At 40.4% G+C, this 21,605-nt stretch overlaps 1 protein-coding gene across 6 annotated transcripts in view; it reads right to left on the bottom strand.

Annotated features, from left to right (window-relative positions):
• Positions 1-21,605, bottom strand: part of helz (helicase with zinc finger) — a 274,742-nt gene that overhangs the window by 208,989 nt on the left and 44,148 nt on the right. For 5 of the 6 annotated variants that reach the window (XM_072558865.1, XM_072558869.1, XM_072558867.1 and 2 more), the window contains exons 2-5: positions 15,472-15,693; positions 6,634-6,670; positions 4,631-4,755; positions 970-1,026 (exon numbers count right to left, since the gene is read on the bottom strand). In XM_072558865.1, coding sequence (XP_072414966.1) covers positions 970-1,026; positions 4,631-4,755; positions 6,634-6,670; positions 15,472-15,675 — 423 coding nt within the window. In that variant the 5' untranslated portion in view covers positions 15,676-15,693. Of the gene's footprint in view, positions 1-969; positions 1,027-4,630; positions 4,756-6,633; positions 6,671-15,471; positions 15,694-21,605 lie in introns of those variants that run through there. The other variant, XM_072558871.1, reaches the window with a different exon arrangement.

Raw genomic sequence — 21,605 nt, 5'->3', positions numbered from 1 at the left:
TAAAAGGCAGCATTCAAGAAGAGTCTAGCATAGTCTTGGTCACTGCCAGCGCAAAAGCTTTATTGGTCAATAGGATTTTGACCAAAACTTCCCAAATTACCCATTAATTTGGAACAGCAATTTCTGCAAATTTTCCACAATCTAGATATTGATATGGTGAGGTGATAATGGAAACAACAAAAGGAATTACCTTTGTACAGATGGTGAGTGTCCCCAGAAAAGAGACAAATGGTGATAAAGGAGAGATGAAGAAATCAATTTCAGAGCATGACCTCTGTCCTCCATCTTGATCACAACCAAAGTGCTCCCCAACCCAACCCCCCTTCAAATGTTTCCTTCACCAACAGAAATTGGCTGCAGACAACACAAGGCAAAACAGACAATGACAGCAATTCCCAGATCAAATGTAAAGCAATAACACAGCACTCACTACTTTCTTTACATTAGTTCTAATTTTACATTGACTAATGAGAACATTTGACTGTGTATAACAGAAACTTCTACTTAGTAACAAATATACCGGAATGTACAAGAACGGTCCAAGGTAATTTCACATTAATTTTATGTTGCTCTGTTTTGATTCAAGATCAGGAATTTTCCATGTGCAAAACTGGAGCATGTTGGTAACTCTGGGAATATCATGCTGGTTATTTGAAATTAATTATTAGTAAAACTTCAAAACAAAAGAACTTTTAAAGAGAACATTCATTTCAAGGGTTGTGCAGCTGTGTAGATTGAGTGGTGTCATAAAAGTTAACATCTTCAGCAATTCATTACGAATAGCAATTTGCAAATGTTGTCACATGCACAGTAGAGGGGAAAAAAATGGAGAACATAGTTGAGAGTTATAGCCGTGCAATGATCAAATCTAATGTGAAGGGCATGAAAGGCAAGCTGCACAATCTGTGACACAGTTAATTTATTTGAAAAAAAAAGACCCCTTATTACTGCTTTGAACAGATTACTCACATCCATTTCTTCAAGAAGCATTTTGAGCCTGGTTACATCTTTTGTTATCATCCCATTCTAGAAAAAAAACATGAAAAGCTGTACCAATTTGATAGCAAATATTTGTAAAATGTAGATTTACTCTCTGACAGGAATAAATTTTAACTGCAGTGCAGAATGGTTATGGGTGATTTTCGCATGCAATGTGAAACCTTTCTGGAACTAAACTGCACAAAAAACTCTTCTTTCTCAATTACATACATGAATGATGAGATATTCTCAATTTAAGGGCATTTTATTAAAAATAAAATTTCTGCTGCCATTCTCTAACAATACCAATAACGACCCTGAATGGTATATTAAAGAACTTGCAGACCTTGATCAAACCAAAAATAACAGTTGTGGCTTCGTGGTTCATGTTTAACCCATTATTAAGTCCAATTGTTTTTTTGGATCCGTTAATCCCACTGAGGGATGCTTGAGGTACTCATTAGCTCTGACACTTCAGTCACTTTTGCATTTGTGTATGCAAGTCGTTCGAATTTTTAAAAACTTATTCACCAAGGACATCATTGGTCTGGCCAGCATTTATTGCCTGTCCCTAATTGCCCAGAGGGCAGCTGAGAGTCAATCTCATTGCTGTGGCTCTTGCCACAATATTGCGCATTGTCAAACTCATGAAAATACAGTAGGTAACCTCAAACAAAATCATTATTTTACTGCACAGTGCTATTTGTAACAAAATGGTCATGGATGGTTATGATAGCAAAAAGGCTAAGATAGCAAACAAATCTATGCCTCATTAGTAAATTTTAACTATATCCTTCTTTGAACTATTCTTCCGCAAATATGAACATACCTGCTCACATTGTTTTATGAGATGATGTCGACTTATCTGAAATAGTACACAGGAGGCCATTTAGCCTGCCACATCCATCCCTGCTCTTTTCAAAAGCAACTCAATTGGTCCAACTTCCCTTCCTTTACCTTGGATTGCTGCAAATGTTTCACCTTACGTGGAATCATAGAATCCCTATACTGTGGAAGTAGGCCAATCGACCCATCAAGTACACACCGACCCTCCGAAGAGCATTCCATCCAGACCCACCACCTTACCTATCCCTGTAACCTTGTATTTTCCATGGCTAACCCACGTAGCCTGCACATCCTTGGACACTATAGGCTTAACATACACATCTTTGGACAATGGGAGGAAACTGCAGACCACAGAGTAAACCCATGCAGACACAGGGAGAATGTGCAAACACCACATAGAGAATCATCCGAGGGTAGAAGCGAACCCAGGTCCTTGGCACTGTCAGGCAGATTCACTGACCCACCGAGTCACCACATTTTGATAAATTATCCAATAACCTGCTGAAAGTCTAAACTGAGTCTGCCTCTAACACATTCTCAGGCAGTACATTACATAACAACTCACATTACAAAATAAAAATCAGTACAAAAATTTCCTGCTCTATGCAGATTTGAGCAATTTGTTTTAACATCATGGAGACAATAGATAGTGCATACCCCTTTAAAGTGATGGTTTTCACTGAAAAGTTGCTGGTGCATGGGCACTGATGATAAGCTGACTTCTGAGTGTTCCACAGACAGTGGAAATGAAATATTGAGAGTCAAGGCAAGAGGAAAGAAATCAAAAATACTCCTGTTACACAGAAGAGAGTAATGTAAACAAAATTTACTTAATGAAGAGAACACTGGGTTTTTAACAGAGATGGGATGTGATTCAGAAGCAAATTACTTTGGAAGAAAGTAATTTTATTTCAAGAAATACTAGTCAATGTTAGACAGTATATTTGGAGTGCCTTGGTAGGGGGTAGTTATTACTTCCATGTTTAAACAGGAGGTGGGGAGATGATAACACGTTTGCATCCATGTAACAATGTATAGACATACTCTCTAGCATTGCTTCACCTGAAATTAAAAATACTATGTAAACTGAATAATTTTGTTTTTAACAATTCTTTCATAGAATGTAGTTATTCCTGGTCAGGCCACTATTTAATATCCATTGCTAATTGTCCTTGAATGAGGTGGTGAGCCACCTCCTTGAACTGCTGCAGTCCATGTCTTCTATAAAAGAGATTTAGTCATTTTCGATGACAGAAAAATTGTCAGACATTAATTCAGATTCATGCAACTTTTCATTTATATTTAGTAATTTTATTCAGCTGGGAATACACAACAGTGAACATAAACAGTACAGTATTTGAATTTGTACATGGGTTCTTTATGACATTCCTTGTCAAGAAAAACAAAATTCTGGTTTTAACATCGTTCACTTAAAGTTGTTTCACTTAAATCTGCAATTTCAAAGGACATGACTAGCAAATTAAGTGAAGAATTACTCCACTTATTGTTCTATAGGACAGAAGAAATCCAGGACTACATTTTGGCTACTGACTACATGCTTTTCTACAGAGTAATCAAATGTAACAAAATCAATTTTGCACATAAATTCTGATAAGCACAGATGAAATGTTTTTGCGTTATGTTTGCAATCATATTACTCTCATAGTTCATTGATCACAGGTCTCAAGACCACATAACAAAAATATGAATGCATGGTGGAAATAATATGGCTTGCTATTAGAATTCAGCTTTAACAATAATGCATGTGCTTTTTATTTTAAAAAGAGAGTCTGACAAGGGTTTGTTAGAAAATATATTGATTAATTAAGCTTATTGTGGCTGTACATCTGCTGGAAGCAGGATATGTTTATGGATTAAAACAATCTACCTGATCTTGGTCCCCAGGCGTTGTGTGTACTGGGGGAAAAAACAAGAACTACCTGCTTGAATTAGCTAAAACGTTCCATTGGTTGGAATAGCTCTCTTTGTTTTGTCACACTGGTCTGCAGTTTCTATCTGGGAGATAGTTTGATTGCTCAAGAGGTACGTGGGCAAGTAATCCTTCAAAATGGGGCTGCAGTCAACATCATATTTCACTACTTTCAGGTGAAGTGCAAATGCTGATTTCCCAGCGTGTCTGTTGGGCAGAGTAAAACTTTATCACCGTGGTATGAAGTGATCATTCATACGGCTGTCAAAGATGGCTGTGCCTATCTGTGTTACATGCAACAGCCCTTCTCTCTTTAAAAAAGGACCCAAGATGCTGGAATTGATTGCACAAGGTTTGCAAGATCAAACAGACTTTTGTCATCTCTTGAGCTACCATCCAAATTTACCTAATGTATAGCAATCAGAATACAAACGTATGATTGCAGGCCATATACCGTCCAGCAGTCATTCAAGAAAAGTGGTGAATTTGTGGAGCATACATTGTTATATTTGCCTTTTTAGATGTAAACCTTTTATCAATATTGAAGTCACTGGATCCTCTGCACACTGCAATGTTAAATGGCAAAGTTTGAGATTTTTTTACAAAAATCACAATATATCAGTTAGGCTAACAGGTGAGTTTAAAAAAAAAGTCCCCAAATCACATTTGCACACCTCCAGCAACTAGCTCTAACATAAGTCAAAGAGAGCTCTGGAAATTATAATACGTGGCACAGGACAGGAGAACAAAAAAAACTCCAGAAGTTAAAACGGGGCAGCTCATCATTTCACTACCACTTAACTTGTGCAACATAAATACAAGAAATTTCTGCTAAATCATATGAGGGGGAAATAAAAATTGTAACACACAACCTACCAAAGATTCCCCCATCAAGGATTTTGATAAAATGCTGGACACTGCTTGTAACTTCCCCTCCACGTACATGCAGCGAAACACTGCTTGCAGTGTGCCGTCTCCCTTGGCCAGTCTCTCTGCCAACACTGTAGACACAGAAATATAAACCTTTCTTTACTTCACAGACTTCACTCCCAAAGTCTGTCAACAAAAGTTAAGAATTGAAATCCCAGGAGATTAATTATGTCAACTGTGTAGTTATAAACTTCTGTTTTGTGTCTTGTACAGTGTTAAGGTGTGAGATCAGAAAATACATGCTGGAGTATTTGCTCAGAAATCTTAGTAATCCCCAGTAAATTCTAAGACGAAGCCATAAGAAAAAAAGGCATTTGCAGACAGGGTTACATAACCAGAGGCATTGATTAACAGGACTTGTAGTGCTGCTGCTTAAAGCAGAAAAAACAAGTTCATCTAAAATCAACGATTTCATTAGTCAGCTTATAAGAGTAAAGAACATGAGGATTTTGTTCATTAAGATGGAATTTGTTACAAGAGTATTGAGGGATAAGGTGGTCAAATGGAATTCACGTACTGATTGGGCATGATCTAAAAAGGCAGCAAAGACTAATGGCCTTGAATGGCTTAAAGTTCCCATGCTGGGCAGGTTTTCTTTGAAATAGCAGACCTTACGATGACTCAACTGAGAATACCCAAAATTGTCACAGGAATTGGAAGAACTGATCGAAACAGATTAGTCACATTTCAGGAGAAGTTGCATTGAGGAATACATAGGTAATGGAATAACTTTCAGGGAAATTAATTAAAATATATATTATATATAAGCTGAACAGAATGGCATCCATTTCCAATGAAAAGACAGCAAAGGTTAATGTAAGAAATCATGATATTAGGACCAGTTTGTGGAATGGTACATGAGAAAGAGCTGGTCACATTTCAGTGAAATCCATTGCATTTCCTGTTAATAGCATTCTGCACAAGCTTTAGGCTTCCTTCTTCAATACTTGACTCGAGGTTATAAATCTTATAAACTATACTATCTACTTGCTGTACATAGAGTGGGAAAAGAACAGATCAGAAACTAAATTGCACATAACTGAAATGTAGTAAATGTCCGAATATCCTAGTGTTGGAATTTTACTTATGCCACTAGAATTTTGACAAGCATCTGAATAGGGTACAAGAGAATAAAAGCAACCTAAGATGGTACGCCAATTCAGTTTTCTGTCTGTGTTAATAGAACAGAGTTCAGCTAAGAGCTAGAGACAGGTGCATGGCAGTAAGAGGAAGAGGCAGTGTGGGAGAAATGATGGGGCAGTAACCCACTTGACCAGGTTGGGGCTGGTGATATTGGTTTGCATGATAGAAAGTGTGATAGTGGCACAAACAACAGGAGTGGGGAAGCAATGGTATGAATGACTTGTGTGGAACAGCAGTGGCAAAAGCAATAAGAGGGCAGGAGTTAGGGAAACAGTTGCAGAATCATTGCATCCGAATTGTATCCCACTGACTCTTTCCAGAATGTGGATATTTAAGGAAATCTTATGACAACTAAATGTGGTTCAGGTGCAATACTCTCAACAGTAAAACAGCCTATCAACTCTCATGGAAGAAGAATGGTCAATTCAGCAAGAGCCAAGAATACTCACAAATCATACTTCTGAGCTAGCTAGCAAGATGGGAAATTATGAAGAAAATAAAAACAGGCCTCTTTCGCCATGAGAACAAGCTTACTTTTAATTGGCACTCAGATGAGGTATGGTAAAAAGCGTTGATCTACATTAACATCTAAACTGTTTCAATTTTAACATTTGTCTTTGGCAATTAATTTAGCAATTGTTCCATACAATTAAACACCAAAATGGATTGTTTCTACTAGTATTGATTAAAGTTTAGTGAGTGATGAATGGTGGACAATTCACTGGTACATAAATATCCATTAACACCCGCCCAAAGCTCCAAATCAGCAGAACAGTGAATTTAAATAAAATGATTGTAATACATACCAATTTTACAGTCTCCATCAGCCTGGTCATAGTTTTTCTGCAACAGAGAGAACAAGGTAATTTTTGACAAATTGTATAAGGTCTTTACTGCTTTTCCCAAAATAACTTATAGTCCAACAAATCTCAACATCTGCAGACAGCTCAATAAAATATTACTCAATTGTCATTTACAGGTCAAGTAATCTTTACATTTTAAATTAAATAATTCTCACATTTCTTGTCTGGTTGTAATACTTCTTTTTAAACAATATTTCTGTTGGAAAAAGATCTTTCATTGCATTCCACTATACACTAGACAAAAGAAGCTTATTTAGCCACTTGGTGATGCACTGACAGAACAGCTTCACATTTACAGCAAAGTGCAGTTCCCAAATCTGATGGAGAAGCTTCTGAGATTCTGCTATAGCACAAGGAAAGGCAATTTCCTTAACACCTTCACCCGGAAGTACTTAACAAACATTTGGAAATAACGACAGAGTCTTTTCTCCAAACTATGCAGAAACGCCATACAAACAGTATAAAATTATTATGTTTTGCAGTTGGTTTCTTCACACCACATTAACTAATGAATGTTGAAATAATCGTCACTTCAAGAACAAGCTGATAGCAAATTACAACTAAATTGATGATTAACTTGCAAATAAAATTACAGTAAAAAACATAATCTACATGTACATTGGGCTGTCTTAATAATCCTGACTCTTGATGATCAACTGTTTGATCTACTCAGCCAAGAACACTGGCAAATATTGCTGTTTTCTACATTTATTCATGGAGTGTTGGCATCACTGGCTGCTTTATCCTGTGTGGTGTCAAGCTTCTTGAGTGTTGTTAGGTTACACAGACAAATGGGAAGTTTTCTATCACACTCCTGACTCGTGCCTTATCAATGTAGGATCGGCAATGGGGAGACAGGAGGCAAGTTACTTGCCATAGACTTTTAAGCCTCTGACTTGTTCTTGTAGCCACAGCATTTACATGGTTGGTTTAGTTGAGGATCTTGTCAATAGGAACCCCTCTATGCAGCATTAAGTGATGACAATGCTGTATACCATAAGGAAATGGTTAGATTCTGAGCACTTTAAATTGGAGATGGCTATTGCCTAACTATTCTCTGACAAAATTTAATTTATCATCCTAAATTTAGAAACAAATTGCTTAGTGTCAAAAGATTCGCAAATGGTACTGAACACTGTTCATCAGCGAACCAACATTCCCACTTATGTTTTTTCCCGTATGGACCTCCAAAGTCCATACAACAGTGACTTCCAGAACCAGGAGTCAATCTGTTGGAGCAATCAATGTGCACACAGAATGCAAGCACATTAAGGTTGCACGACTTAGAGGGACACTGTCACTAACATCCAACTTCTGATCTTCGAGTGGAGGCGAAAGTCTTTCAAGAAGCAGCTAAAGATGATTTTGTGAAGACAGTACTCTGAATAACTCCTGAGTAAGCCCTGGGGCTAAGATAATTGACCTGCAGCAATCCCAACCAACTTCATGGACACCAGGTGTGACCACAACCTGCGAAGAGATTCTGTCCACAATTCCCATCTATTGTCCTAAGGACATTAAAGTATCTTCCACCATATACTGCTTTGCTGTTAAGGACATTAACGCTTACTTCTCATCTGAAATTCAGCACTATTAACCATGTTTAGATAAAGGCAGTACTAAAACCTGGAACCTAAATTGGGTATCAGCAAACAGGCTATTGCTGACTAACTGTCATGGTTATCTCACCAGTGCATTGGACATCCAGGTAACTAGTGGGGACCAATGAAAGTTAGGGGAATTGGAATACAAAAACAAATGAAGTGCTTGATGATGGCCTCTCAACTATTTTTGATTGTTGAAAAATGACATCTGGTTTCACTGATTATGGAAATAAATTTGGCATCCTTTCCTGGTCTGGTCAGACCTACTGCAAAATGCCCTCTGAAACTGCCAATCAATCCATTCAAGCTGCTACAAAGTCTCAGAAGTACAAAAACATACACATGGCACTGACCGAGGCATCAGAAACTATAACAGCAAACTCAAACCCATTAACCCTACAAAGTCCTCTCGACTAAAATCTGGGAGCCAATGCCAAAACTATCTTGTAGAAGAGTCAAGCATTGTCATGCTCACAGAACTGTACCTAACAGTTCCTGACAACATCACCATCATTCCTGAATATCATTACTGTCATTCCAACAGAAGTAGCAACATGATAGGATACAATTAGAAGAGAGTTACCCTGCGGTCCTGAATGCCGTCATGAAGTCTCATGGCATCAGCTCAAACATGGGCAAGGAACTTCCTGTTGGTGACCATTTACTGCATACCCATTCAGTTGATGAATCACTATTCATCCATGTTAAACACCAGTTGATGGAAGCACTGAGGGTGGCAAGTGCAGATAATATATTCTTGTGGGTGACTTCAACATTTACCACCAAGAATGGCTTGGCAGCATCAGTTATTACCAAGCTGATCGAGTCCTAAAGAACAGAGCTGTCAAACTGGGTCTGCTGCAGGTGAGGAAGGAACCAACAAGTGGGGAATAATATTCTTAACCGCATCTCTCACATATGACTGCCACTGGCTCATATTTCAGGAAAGGACCAATAGGAGAGCCACAGCAGAATCGCTGTGGTGACACGACAACGAGGATATCCTTCATTGTGCTGTGGTACTACCATTATGGTAAATGGTACAGATCCAGCAACAGAATACATCAATGAGGTGCTGGGGTCATCAGCAGCAAAAGCAGAATTGTACTCCAACACAACCTGCAACCTCACCGCCCAGCATACTCATTCTACCAATACCATCAACTTTCGTTCAAAGAACAGTGAAAGAGCAAATGTCAGGAACAGCACCAGACATATCTAAAACAAAGTATCAAACTTGAGAAGCAACAGAGACCTCCTTATCTGCCAAACAACAAAGCAAGTGATAAACAGAGATCAGTCATTCAACAACAAATGGATCAGATTGCAGATTTACAATCCCATCATGAATGTTGGTGGACAATTAAACAACTCACTGGAGGAGGTAGCTCCACAAATATCCCAATCCTCAATGACAGGAGGGCCCAACACATCAGTGCAAAAGGCTGAAACATTTGTAACCGTTTTCAGCTCGGAGTGCAAAGTGAATCTCAGCTACTTTGAGGTCCCAACATCCCAGTCACCAGTTTTCTTTCAATTTCATTATTTCCCGGTATCAAGAAACAGCTCAAGACACTGGACTCTACAAAGTCCATAGCCTCCAATAAGATTCCAGCAATTGTATTGAGGACCAGAGCTGCAGAACCTGTCAAACCCCTCGTCAAGCTGTTCCAATGCAGCTACAATAACTGACATCAATCCCACAACATGAAGTATTTTCCAGAAATGTCCTATTTGCAAGCAACAGGACAAATCCAACATGGTCAACTACCACCACGTCAGTCTACTCTTGCCCATCAGTGAACTGTGGGAAGACATCGACAGTGGTATGAGACAGCACCTGCTCAGCAATAACCTGCTGAGTGATGCTCACTTTGAGTTCAGCCAGGACCACTCAGTTCCTGACTACCTTACTGTCTTGGTCCAACATGGTCAAAAAAAAGGTGACCTCCAGACCTGATGTAAACACAAATACCCTTGAAATTAAGGCTGCATTTGACCAGAAGACACCAAGGAGCCAGAGGAATACTAGAGTCAATAGTAATCAGGGAGAAAACTCTCTACCAGTTGGATTCATGCCCAGCATAATGGAAAATAGTTGTGGCATCATTTCAGTTCCTCAGGGTAGATATTCTCTAACCAACCTGCTCAGGTTGGTTATTACATGCTTCTAGACCAAGTGGGACTTGAACCCAGAACTCTTGACTCAGAGGTAGGGACATGCCACTGTGCCGCAAGAACCTCAAGTTCCCAACCATCTTCAGTGACTTCATCAACTGCCATTCCTGCATCATATCAAGTCAGAAGAAAAAATGCATAAGGTAGATAAATCCCCAGGACCTGATCAGGTGTACCCTAGAACTTTGTGGGAAGCGAGGGAAGTGGTTGTTGGACCCCTTGCTGAGATATTTGTATCATCGATAGCCACAGGTGAGGTGCTGGAAGACAGGAGGTTGGCTCACGTGGTGCCACAATTTAAGAAAAGTGATAAGAGAAAGCCAGGGAACTACAGACCTGTAAGCCTGACATCGGTGGTGTGCAAGTTGATGGAGGTGATCTGGAGGGACAGGATTTACACTTATTTGGAAAGGCAAGGACAAATTGGGGGTCGTCTACATGATTTTGTGCATGGTAAATCGTGTCTCATTAACTTGATAGAGCTTTTTTTTAAAAGATGTAACAAAGACAAAACTGTGGATGTGATCGATATGGACTTCAGTAAAGCGTTTCGGCATGATAGGCTGGTTAACAAGATTAGATCACATGGAGAACTAACTACTTGGATACACAACTGGCTCGAAGGAGACAGAGGGTGGTGGGGGATGGTTGCTTTTCAGGCTGGAGGCCTGTGACCAGCAGTGTGCCACAAGGATCAGTGCTGGGTCCACTGCTTTTTGTCATGATGTAAATGATCCGGATATGAACATAGGAGGTATGGTTACTAAGTTGGTAGACGGCACCAACATTGGAGATGTACTGGAAAGCCAAGAAGGTTATCTCAGAGTACAATGGTATCTTGATCAAACGGATCAATGGGACGAGGAATTTATTTAGATAAATGTGAGGGGCTGCATTTTGGAAAAGCAAATCAGAACAGGACTTATACACTTAATAAGGTCTTGGGGAGCATTGCTGAACAAAGAGACCTTGGAGTGCAGGTTCATAGTTCCTTGAAAATAGAATCAGAGGTAGACAGGCTAGTGAAACCACCATTTAGTATGCTTGCGTTTATTGGTCAGTGCATTGAGTATAGGAATTGGGAGGTCATGTTGCGGCTATACAGGACATTGATTAGGCCACTTTTGGAATGCTGCAAATAATTCTGCTCTCCATGCTATAGAAAGGACGTTGTGAAACTTGAAAGGATTCAGGAAAGATTTACAAGGATGTTGCCAAGGTTGGAGAATTTGAGCTATAGGGAAAGGCTGAATAAGCTGGGGCTGTTTTCCCTGAAGCATCGGAGGTTGAGAGGTGACCTTATAAAAATTTATAAAATCATGAGGGGCATGGGTAGGGTAAACAGACAAGATATTTTCCCCAGGGAAGGGGATACAAAACAAGAGGGCTTCGGTTTAAGGTAAGAGGTGTAAGATTTAAAAAGGGACCAAAGAGACATCTTTTTCACCCAGAGGGTGGTATTTTTCTTCATTCACTGACATTTATTCCTCACCACTAATTGCCCAGAGGGCAGTTAAGAGCCAACCACATTGATGTGGGTCTGGAGTCACATGTAGGACAGACCAGATAGGGATGGCAGTTTCCTTCCCTAAAGGACATTAGTGAACCAGAGGCATTTTTCCAACAATCGACAATGGATTCATGGTCATCGTTAGATTCTTAATTCCAGATACTCACTCAATTCAAATTCCACCATCTGCTGTGGCGGGGTTCAAACCCGGGTCCCTAGAATGTTATCTGGATCTCTGGATTAATAGTCCAGTGATAATACCAGGGGGCCATTACCCCCCCCCCCCAGGTAATTATAGAATAAGCTACCAGAGGAAGTAGAGGAGGCTGGTACAATTACAACATTTACAAGGCATGTGGATGGGTATATGAAAAGGATCATTTACAGGAACATAGGCCAAATGCTGACAAATGGGACTAGATTTATTTAGGATATCTGGTTGGTATGGATGAGTTTGACCACAGGGTCATGGATAGGGTGAAAAGACAAGATCTTTTCCCCAGGGTAGAGGATCGAAAATGCTGTACAGCTCTATGACTCTGAATGGGGATGTTCACAGATGACTGCATGATGTTCAACACTTACTCTTTTCTCCTTAGATACTAAAGCAGTTCTTATCCAAATGCGCCAAAATCTGTTCAATATCCAGGTTCAGGCTGATAAGTGGCAAGTAACATTCGTGTCATGTAAAGTTCCTGGGCAATGGCCATCTCTAACAAGAGTATGTAACCGTTGACCCTTGAGATTCAACAGCATTACCACCACTGAATCAATATCCTAGGGATTATCATTGATTAGAGGATGAACGGGACTCGTTATGTAAGTACTATGGCTACTGGAGCAGGTCAGAGGCTAGGAAGCCTTTGGTGAGTAGCTCGCCTCCTGACTCCACAAGGTCCACCATTTATAGAGCACAAGAAGGATGTGTGATGAAACACTCCCCACTTACTTGCCTGGGTGAGTGCAGCTCCAACAACACAAGTTTGATAAAAATACAGGACAAAGCAGGTTGCTTAAATGGCAAAATAACCACAAACAATGACCCTTCATTCCAGGGAAAAGACTTCAGAGCTCACAGGACAGGAACTGAAAAGCAAGTAAGTCAAACCGACTGACTAGACATGAAAGGAAAATTTCCCTGGATTTTGATCAGTTCCAAAGATGGGAAGTAAATGGAATTTTTTGGTTACATGTTTTGAAATATTTCAAACAGTGTAAAATTTAGAGAGCTTGGCTTTTTTGTTGTTTAAAACAAATCTGCAGACTTGTGTCCTTATGTTACAATGAAAGACCACCACCTTAAATTGATTTTTAAAGTATGCTCCATCAAATGAAACTTTATTCTAAAATATTCAGCAGTAACATCAGTTGGGATCATAACATTCCCTAGGCAGCACGTTCCAAACCCATAGCCATTCCCATATGGAAGGATAAGGGCAGCAGATTCATGGGAACCCCACGACATGTATGTTTCCCTCCAAGCCACTCACCATTCTGACTTGGAAATATATCCTGATTCCATCAGCATCTTTGGGTTAAAATCCTGGAACTCCTTTCTCAACAGAATTGTTGAAGCAGCTGCATGGACTGCAGTGGTTGAAGGATGCAGCTCACCAACACTTCTCAAGCGCAACAAAAAAAAAGCTTGCATCTTCAATTGTTTCACAGATGATTAACAGCAGACTCACAGGATGGTAATCAGCTGGATTTGATTTGTCCTGTCTTTTGTGCACAGGACAAACCAAGACAATTTTCGACATAGTTGATACAAGCCATGTTTTCAGCATACTGGAACAGCTAGGCTGGGGACCCAGATAGCTCTAAAACCAAAGTGCTTAGAACTCATGTTGGAATGTTGTCAGGAGGCACAACATTTGTAGTATTCCTCGTGTCTTCAGTCATTTCTTGATACATGTGAAATGAATTTGATTGGGTGAAGATTGGAATCCATGATGCTGAGTCCCTCAGGAGGCAGAGATGGACGATCCATTGCATTTCGGGATAATCATGGTGTCTCCTACAGTTAGTCATCTACCATTCCAGGAACCCAAAAGAAGGAATTCAGATAGAATAAACACAAAGCTGATGATAGGAAGTAGAAAAGCTGAAATGAATGTGGAAAGCAGAAGAAAAATGTACAAGAATCAAATCAAGATCTTAAAAAAATATAGTAAGAAATGGGACCTTCATCCCTTTAAGTCTCCCCCATTCTACAGGATCATGGTCTCAGACCTCATCTCCCCTTTCATGCCAGGTCTTCATAGTCTTCAACTCCTCAATACTTCAGAAATCCATCTACTTCCTCTTTAAATACTTAGCCACCACAATCCTCTGTCGTAGAGAATCCTAGATATTCATTACCTTGAAAGATGAAATTTCTTTGCATCTCAGTTTTATGAATGCCCCCTTATTCTCTCTGTTCCTAGTACACATTTCCATCAGCAATATTCTTGCAATGTCTACTTTGTCAAGCCCCTTCAGAACCTTGAATATTTCAATAAGATCACACTATACTATTTCAAATCTAACGTATAAAGACTTAACTTACTTTAGAAAAATACAGAATTGACAGCCAGTCTGAGCAAAGACCATGAAACACATTTCAATTGAAGCAAAACACATGAAGTTCACTTATGCCCTTCAGGAAAGTAAATCTGTTGGCCTTCCTCATTCTGGCTGACTTGTGACTCCAGACTCAAAGCAATTTAATTGTCTCTCAACTGCTCTCAAGGGCAATTAAGGATGGAAAAGAAATGATGGCCTGTCCCAGGGACACCAAAACCCATTGAAATAATTAACAAAATCTCGTTCTACTTTAATACACTCTCCACATGAGCATCAGTTTGCACTGATTCATGAAACATTTTTAACACCAAAATAAAAAATATAAATTCCACCTGGCACGTTTATCTTCTATTTTCTTTCGTGGGTGCTACTGACAAAGCCAACATTTGTTGCTCCAATAAAAGCACTAAACATTCGTAACAGTTTGCGAATATCACTTCAAAATTGATGAATATCACATTCCTCACAACTGTGCTGAGACAGTGAAAGGATTTGAAGCTTTTTACATTGCACCTGACTTCAATAGCTGCCTTACCACAGGTAAACGTGAGCTAATGCTTTCGGGTATTGACAATGCCTTGCCATTAGAATTCAGACTAAATGGTTGGTAGTGCTTGAAGTTTAGAAACATTTTTTGGGCAGGTAATAATTTTCTGGTTTCCTGATGCCATTTCAGCGTTTGGCAAGTTCAACAATGCATCCAAAAGTACATTCTAGTTTGTAAGCTAAACACACCGAAAACATCATTCCAAAATAGTGTGGCCAATCAAGTGGTGCTCCAAGAAGATTTCACATTTAATCACATAACATACATTTGCGTGGCAAAAACTGGCCATGTGTTTGAAGTGAACAACCCTTTTCCAGTGAGTCCATCCCTCCTTTTATCCTACACCGTACATTGCTAAAACAAAACACAATACTCACAAGTTGCAAGAAGCAGGCTATCCTGTAAAGAAGAGTTTCAATTCGAATACGATCTAGCTCCGGCTGGCATGATGCAGTGGTAATGGAAGGATTGCTAAGGGTAATGAGTGCTTCTGTACAGTACTTGGCTGCCAGCTCATATTCTTGCACTCTCAGGTATTCAAATGCTTGTTCACATGACTTATCCGGTCTCCTATATGCCATGACTCGGCAAACAAAAGCCTAGGAAAGAAATACAAAAACATCTTTAATATTCAACTTATTTGGTTTGCTGAGAAGATACTGTTAAAGCTAATCAAGAGAGAATAAACAGAGGAAAATACTACAGATGCTAGAAATCTGGCAATCAAGAGAAAGCACTGGAGAAAATCAGCAGGTCTGGCAGCATCTGTGGGGGGAGAAAACCGAAGTGATGTTTCGAGTCCAGTAGGACTCTTGTTCAGAAGACAGGTGATCATTTAGTACATGTACTTTTGGACAAGACTCCAACATTTTATGCTCTTAAGAATACAGCAATGCAAGCTTCAGACACTTCCTAGTTTTGTAGGAACTTGTTTGAAAATGCAGTTTCAACTTTCTAAATGACATTATGTCAATTCTAGACTAGATGGGATTGAGTTGCATAAGGAGGAGGTGTTAGCAATTCTGGAAAGTGTAAAAATAGCTTAGCCCCCTGGGCTGGATGGGATTTATCCTAGGATTCTCTGGGAAGCTAGGGAGGAGATCGCCGAGCCTTTGGTTTTGATCTTTATGTCATCATTGTCTACTGGAATAGTGCCAGAAGACTGGGGGATGGTAAATGTTCTCCTTTTCAAGAAGGGGAGTAGAGACAACCCTGGTAATTAGAGATCAGACAGTCTTATCTTGGTTGGGTGAAGTGGGTGAAGTGTTAGAAAAGTTATGGGAGATAGGATTTATAATCATCTAGAAAGGAATAAGTTGATTATGGATTTTCAACAGAGTTTTGTGAAGGGACATAAATAAGCTGCAGAGCTGGGCTAAGAGGTGGCAAATGGAGTTTAATGCAGAAAAGTGTGAGGTGATTGACTTTGGAAGGAGAATGCAGGGCTAATGGTAAAATTCTTAGTGGTGTAGATGAGCAGAGAGATCGGAGTGTCTAGGTACACATACCCTTGAAAGTTACCACCCAGGTTGATGGGGTTGTTGAGAAGACATAGTGTGTTAGCTTTTATTGGGCGAGGGATTTTGTTTTGAAACCATGAGATCACGCTGCAGCTATGGAAAGTCTGGTGCAGCCGCACTTGGACTATTGCGTAGTTATGGTCACTGCATTATATGAAAGATATGGAAGCTTTGGAAAGGATTCAGAGGAGATTTACTAGGATCCTGGCTGGTATGGAGGGAAGGTCTTACGAGGAAATGTTGAGGGACTTGAGGCTGTTTTCATTAGAGAGAAGGTTGAAAGGTGATTTAATCGAGACATAGAAGATAATTAGAGGGATAGATCGGTTGGACTGTGAGAGCCCTTTTCCCCAGATAGTGATGGCTAGCACGAGGGGACACACCTTTAAATTGAGGGGTGAAAAATATAGGACAGATGTCAGAAGTAGTTTTTTTACTCAGAGTAGTTGAGGCGTGGAACACACTGCAACCGCAGTAGACTCGCCAACTTTAAGGGCCTTTAAATGGTCATTGGATAGGCATATGGATGAAAATGGAATAGTGTAGGTTAGATGGGCTTCAGATTGGTTCTACAGGTCGGCGCAACATCGAGGGCCGAAGGGTCTGTCCTGCGCTGTAAGGTTCTATGTTTTAATTCAGACAGTACATGCTCACAGTCCACATCCGTGAAAAAAAGATAAGCTCAAGAATAGCTATGGAACTGGTGGCCTTCCCATCAACTATCTCAATGATATTCATTGTCAAAGTTCACAATGAACAGCCGATTAACAAAGATAAATATTACCCAACATGATTGACCAAATCATTTGAAGACTCTGACACCCCCATAAAAGATATTTGGAGTCTGGGAAAAAGAGGGAAGAGCGAAAGAACATTTCAGAACTTGAACTTGAAACTATATTCCAGGAGCTAGGATAGATTAGAGCGATGCTAGAAAAGCACAGCAGTTCAGGCAGCATCCGAGGAGCAGTAAAATTGACGTTTTACTGCTCCTCGGATGCTGCCTGAACTGCTGTGCTTTTCTAGCATCACTCTAACCTAGACTCTGGTTTCCAGCATCTGCAGTCATTGTTTTTACCTATATTCCAGAAAGGTTGCATATTAAACAAAAAATTCACTAAGTTGAATATTTTTGTACATGTCATTCAGTCTTCTTCTGAACATTTTGCCCATCAACCAGGAAATCAGGGTTGCAAGATGGTGGCAGAATAGGACACTCCAGCCAGAGCTGGCCGATCCGGTTGCTCCTCTTTTCTTCTTTGTCTTCTCTTTTTTTCCCTTCCTCTTAGTGTTTCTTATGGTCCAGCTTTCAATGACAACTCCCGGTCTCCGGCAAATGATGACTTGCGGAGTCCGGCAAGCAATGATCTCTGGCCTCTGGCGAGTGATGATTCGCAGCCTCCAGCAATCGATGATACCCAGTCTCCAGTGAACGATGATTCATGGCCTATGGCAGGTAATGACCTGCGGACTCCAAAGAGCCATGAATCACGGCCTCTGGGAAGCGATGATCCCGGCCTCCTGTGAGCGATGACTCGCGGCCTCTAGCAAGCAACGATCAGCGGCCTCTGGCAATCGATGATACCAAGCCTCCAGTGAATAATGATTTGCAGCCTTTGGTAGGCAATGATCACCAGCCTCCAGCAAGTGATTCCCAGCCTTTGGCAAGCGACGTTTCCTAGCCTGATGCAGCTGCCTCCTGGGTGTGGATGGCAACCTCCTGGCCTGGCACAGGTGCCTCCTCCTGTAGGAGCTCCCGGATGGCATGGCAGCCTCCTGCAGTGGCATCTTCCCATAAGGACTTTCTGGCATGGCTTGTCTTTGGTGCATTATGGAGCCTGGGCCCAGCGCTAGCTGGAAGCCAAGTGTCATCATGGTCTGCAGTACTGAACTCTTTTCTATAATGCTGGACATTTGTCTGTAACTAATCTTGTCACAAAAGAAGCTGTGTCTAGGTACTTCTGTATTCAAGTTGTGCTGTAATTGGTGATGTATAAACTTTTCACTATACTCAATGAGTATATGTGACAATAAAGGCTATTCTATTCTATTTTTTAAAAGAATTAGCAAGATTAATATTTTATCAGGGAAAATAGCTTGGTTTCTTGTAAGATCTAATGAAAGCACAATACACTGGGACAGATATTGTTGGACACTCAATAAAGTGAAAACACGAGTTCGCAAATGCACAGAATGGAGGTAAAGTGTGCGAGCACTCCATTTAAGTCTAATCAAGCTTTTGATGATGGAACATAGTGGGAAATGCATTGACATGATAGTTCTATGCACCACTGTGCTTGTATGATGTCTCAACACCATCACACAAATACATCAACAACAGAACCAGTGACAACAGACTGCACTAATATTGGTAAAAGGTAGAGCAAGTAGTTTTAAAAAAGACAGAACTGTAGTAAAAAAAAAACTGCAGCACTGTTATACAAGGGACCAACAGCACTGTGCCAGTACAATTATATTTCTGGTCATTTTGCTTGAAATGCTCAGTCGTCTTGCATTCACCAATTCTTTTCAGCATTTCAGAAACCTCAAGTATGTCTCTCCATAATTTTCTTCTCCAGAAGCCAGAAAAATACCAGAACCCATATCCAGAGTTCAAAGGTTAGTCTAGTAAACAGCAACAACTATTTCACCTTAGAAGGCAAGATATTTCACCTTCATCTTTGACCAGTTTTGAAAAGGCTACTCGAGGAATAGTCATCAAAAGCAAGATTCCAGGCTAATTCACTTTATTTATTTTTTCTCAGGACAGGAGAATGAAATGTTTCTAAGAAATATTATGAAACTTCTTTTTGGGCCCTTAGGTTAGCTTCCACATACTGCTGGATTATTCATGTAACTTCACAGAAGAGGGTCTATAAGGAATGTGTAGAAAGTGAATTAACTTAACTTTTGAGGGCATGAGACTTTAGAAAGGACACAATTATTTCCCATTGTTTTGTTGGTCCACAGTAGGAAAGTACATAGGTTAAAGTTCATGTCTTAGCTGTAGCCTGCATTGAGATGGGGTCAGGTTTTCTGTTATGATGTCACATATCAGCAATCAGGTCCTAATAGTGACTTGCTTTACATCAGTGGATATAGGTAATTGTGCAACATCTCATTTCCTGAAAAGGGTGCATTCCAAGGATTTTATCATACTAAGTTGTCTGAAAATGTAATAGAAAACTGTTCAAAAGTAACAGACCTGACTGTGGTTTACACAGCTGACATCAAAGAAAGGTGACCACAACTATCAAGCAATGTCCGCAGTACGGATTTCCCCTTTCTCGACACCAACTTAAATCTCTCAATTCAAGGATATGTCACCCATGAGCAGCAACATCAGCAAGCAGGTAATGCTTAAAAATTCACAAATCATTGAATCCCTTCATTTCATACTTTATTTTTCACACCTTGAATAAACTATAAATAAACAAACAAAATGTTTTTTCTATTATGGAGATATTGTCATGCCACTAACATAAAACAGAGTGTACTTCACAACACTAACGAATTTAATTAATTTGACTGATTGTTGTCACATGTAGCTCAGTACAGTGAAAAGCTTTGTTTTGTGAGCAGTAGAGGTAGATCATAACTAATAAGGGCATATGGTTCATAAGGTGCTTAGGCAGAGTGAGGCATAAAGGTTACGACTGCACAACAGTTGCACAAAGCGAGATCAACATTCTTTGAAATTAGAGGGGTCCATTCATCAGTCTAATAACAGAAGGGAAGAAACTGTTCTTGAACCTGTTGGTGCATGTGTTCAAGGTTCTGTATCTTCTGCCTGACGAAGAGTTTGGAAGAGAGCATTATTGGGATGGGAAGGGTCTTTGATGATGTTGGCAGATTTTCCGTGGCAACAAGAAGTGTAAATCAAGTCCATGGATGAAAGGTTGGCTTCTGTGATGGTCTGGGTTGTGCACACAGCCTTCTGTAGTTTCTTAAGGTCCTGAGCAGAGCAGTTACTGTACCAGGCCATTATGTACCCAGATAGCATGCTTTCTCCAGTGCATCTGTAAATCGCCTGAGGAAGAAGAGGTGTTGTTGTACCTGCTTGACCATCCTATCAATGTGAGAGGTCCAGGATATTGTTGATTGTCATCATTCCTAGGAACTTGATGCACTCAATCCTGTACAACACAGCACCGTTGATGCAGATAGGGGCGTGTGGTCCTCCTTCGTTCCTGAAGTCAATGATAAGTTCCTTTCCTTTGCTGACATCGAGAGATCATGATCACTGCACAACACCACCAAGCACTCTAGCTCATTCCTGTATTCTGACTCATCATTTTCTGATATCGGACCTGCCGCGTTGGCATCGTCAGCAAACTTGCAGGTGGTGTTCATAAGGAATTTGGCTACACAGTCGTGGGTGCACAGGGAGTACAGTAGGAGGGTGAGAAAGCATCTTTGTGGGTGTCAGTGTTGATGATTATCATGGAGGAGGAGCTTTTATCCATTTTCACTCATTGCAGTCTGTGGGTTAGGAAGCTGATTCCAGTTGCAGAGGACAGAGCCAAGACCTAAGTCGCAGAGTATTGAGATTAGGTTGGTTGGGTTGATATTGTCAAAGCCAGGCCTGTAGTCAATGACTAGGAGCCTGATGTAGTTGGCTTTGTATCCAGATGTTCCAGGGATGACTGTCGAGTTAGAGAAATGGCATCTAATGTGGACCTGTTTCGTTAGTAGGTAAATTGCAGGGGATTGAGGCAGGCTGGGAGGCTACAGTTGACATGGGCCACGACCAGCCTCTCAAAGCACTTCATGGTTATGGTGGTCAGAGCCACTAGGCGGTAGTCATTGAGGCATGTCACATGCGCTTTCTTTAGTACTGGGATGAATGTGGACTTCTTGAAGCAGGTGGGGATGTCTGATTGTGGACAGGAGAGGATGAAGATGTCAGCAAATTCCTAATGCCAGCTGTTTCAAACAGGATCGGAGCACATGGCTGGGGACTATGTCTAGGCCAGTCACTTTCCTCAGGT

This window comes from Chiloscyllium punctatum, chromosome 39 (assembly GCF_047496795.1).
Source record: "Chiloscyllium punctatum isolate Juve2018m chromosome 39, sChiPun1.3, whole genome shotgun sequence".
NCBI lineage: Eukaryota > Metazoa > Chordata > Chondrichthyes > Orectolobiformes > Hemiscylliidae > Chiloscyllium > Chiloscyllium punctatum.
This window is presented reverse-complemented; position numbering and strand designations above follow the sequence as displayed.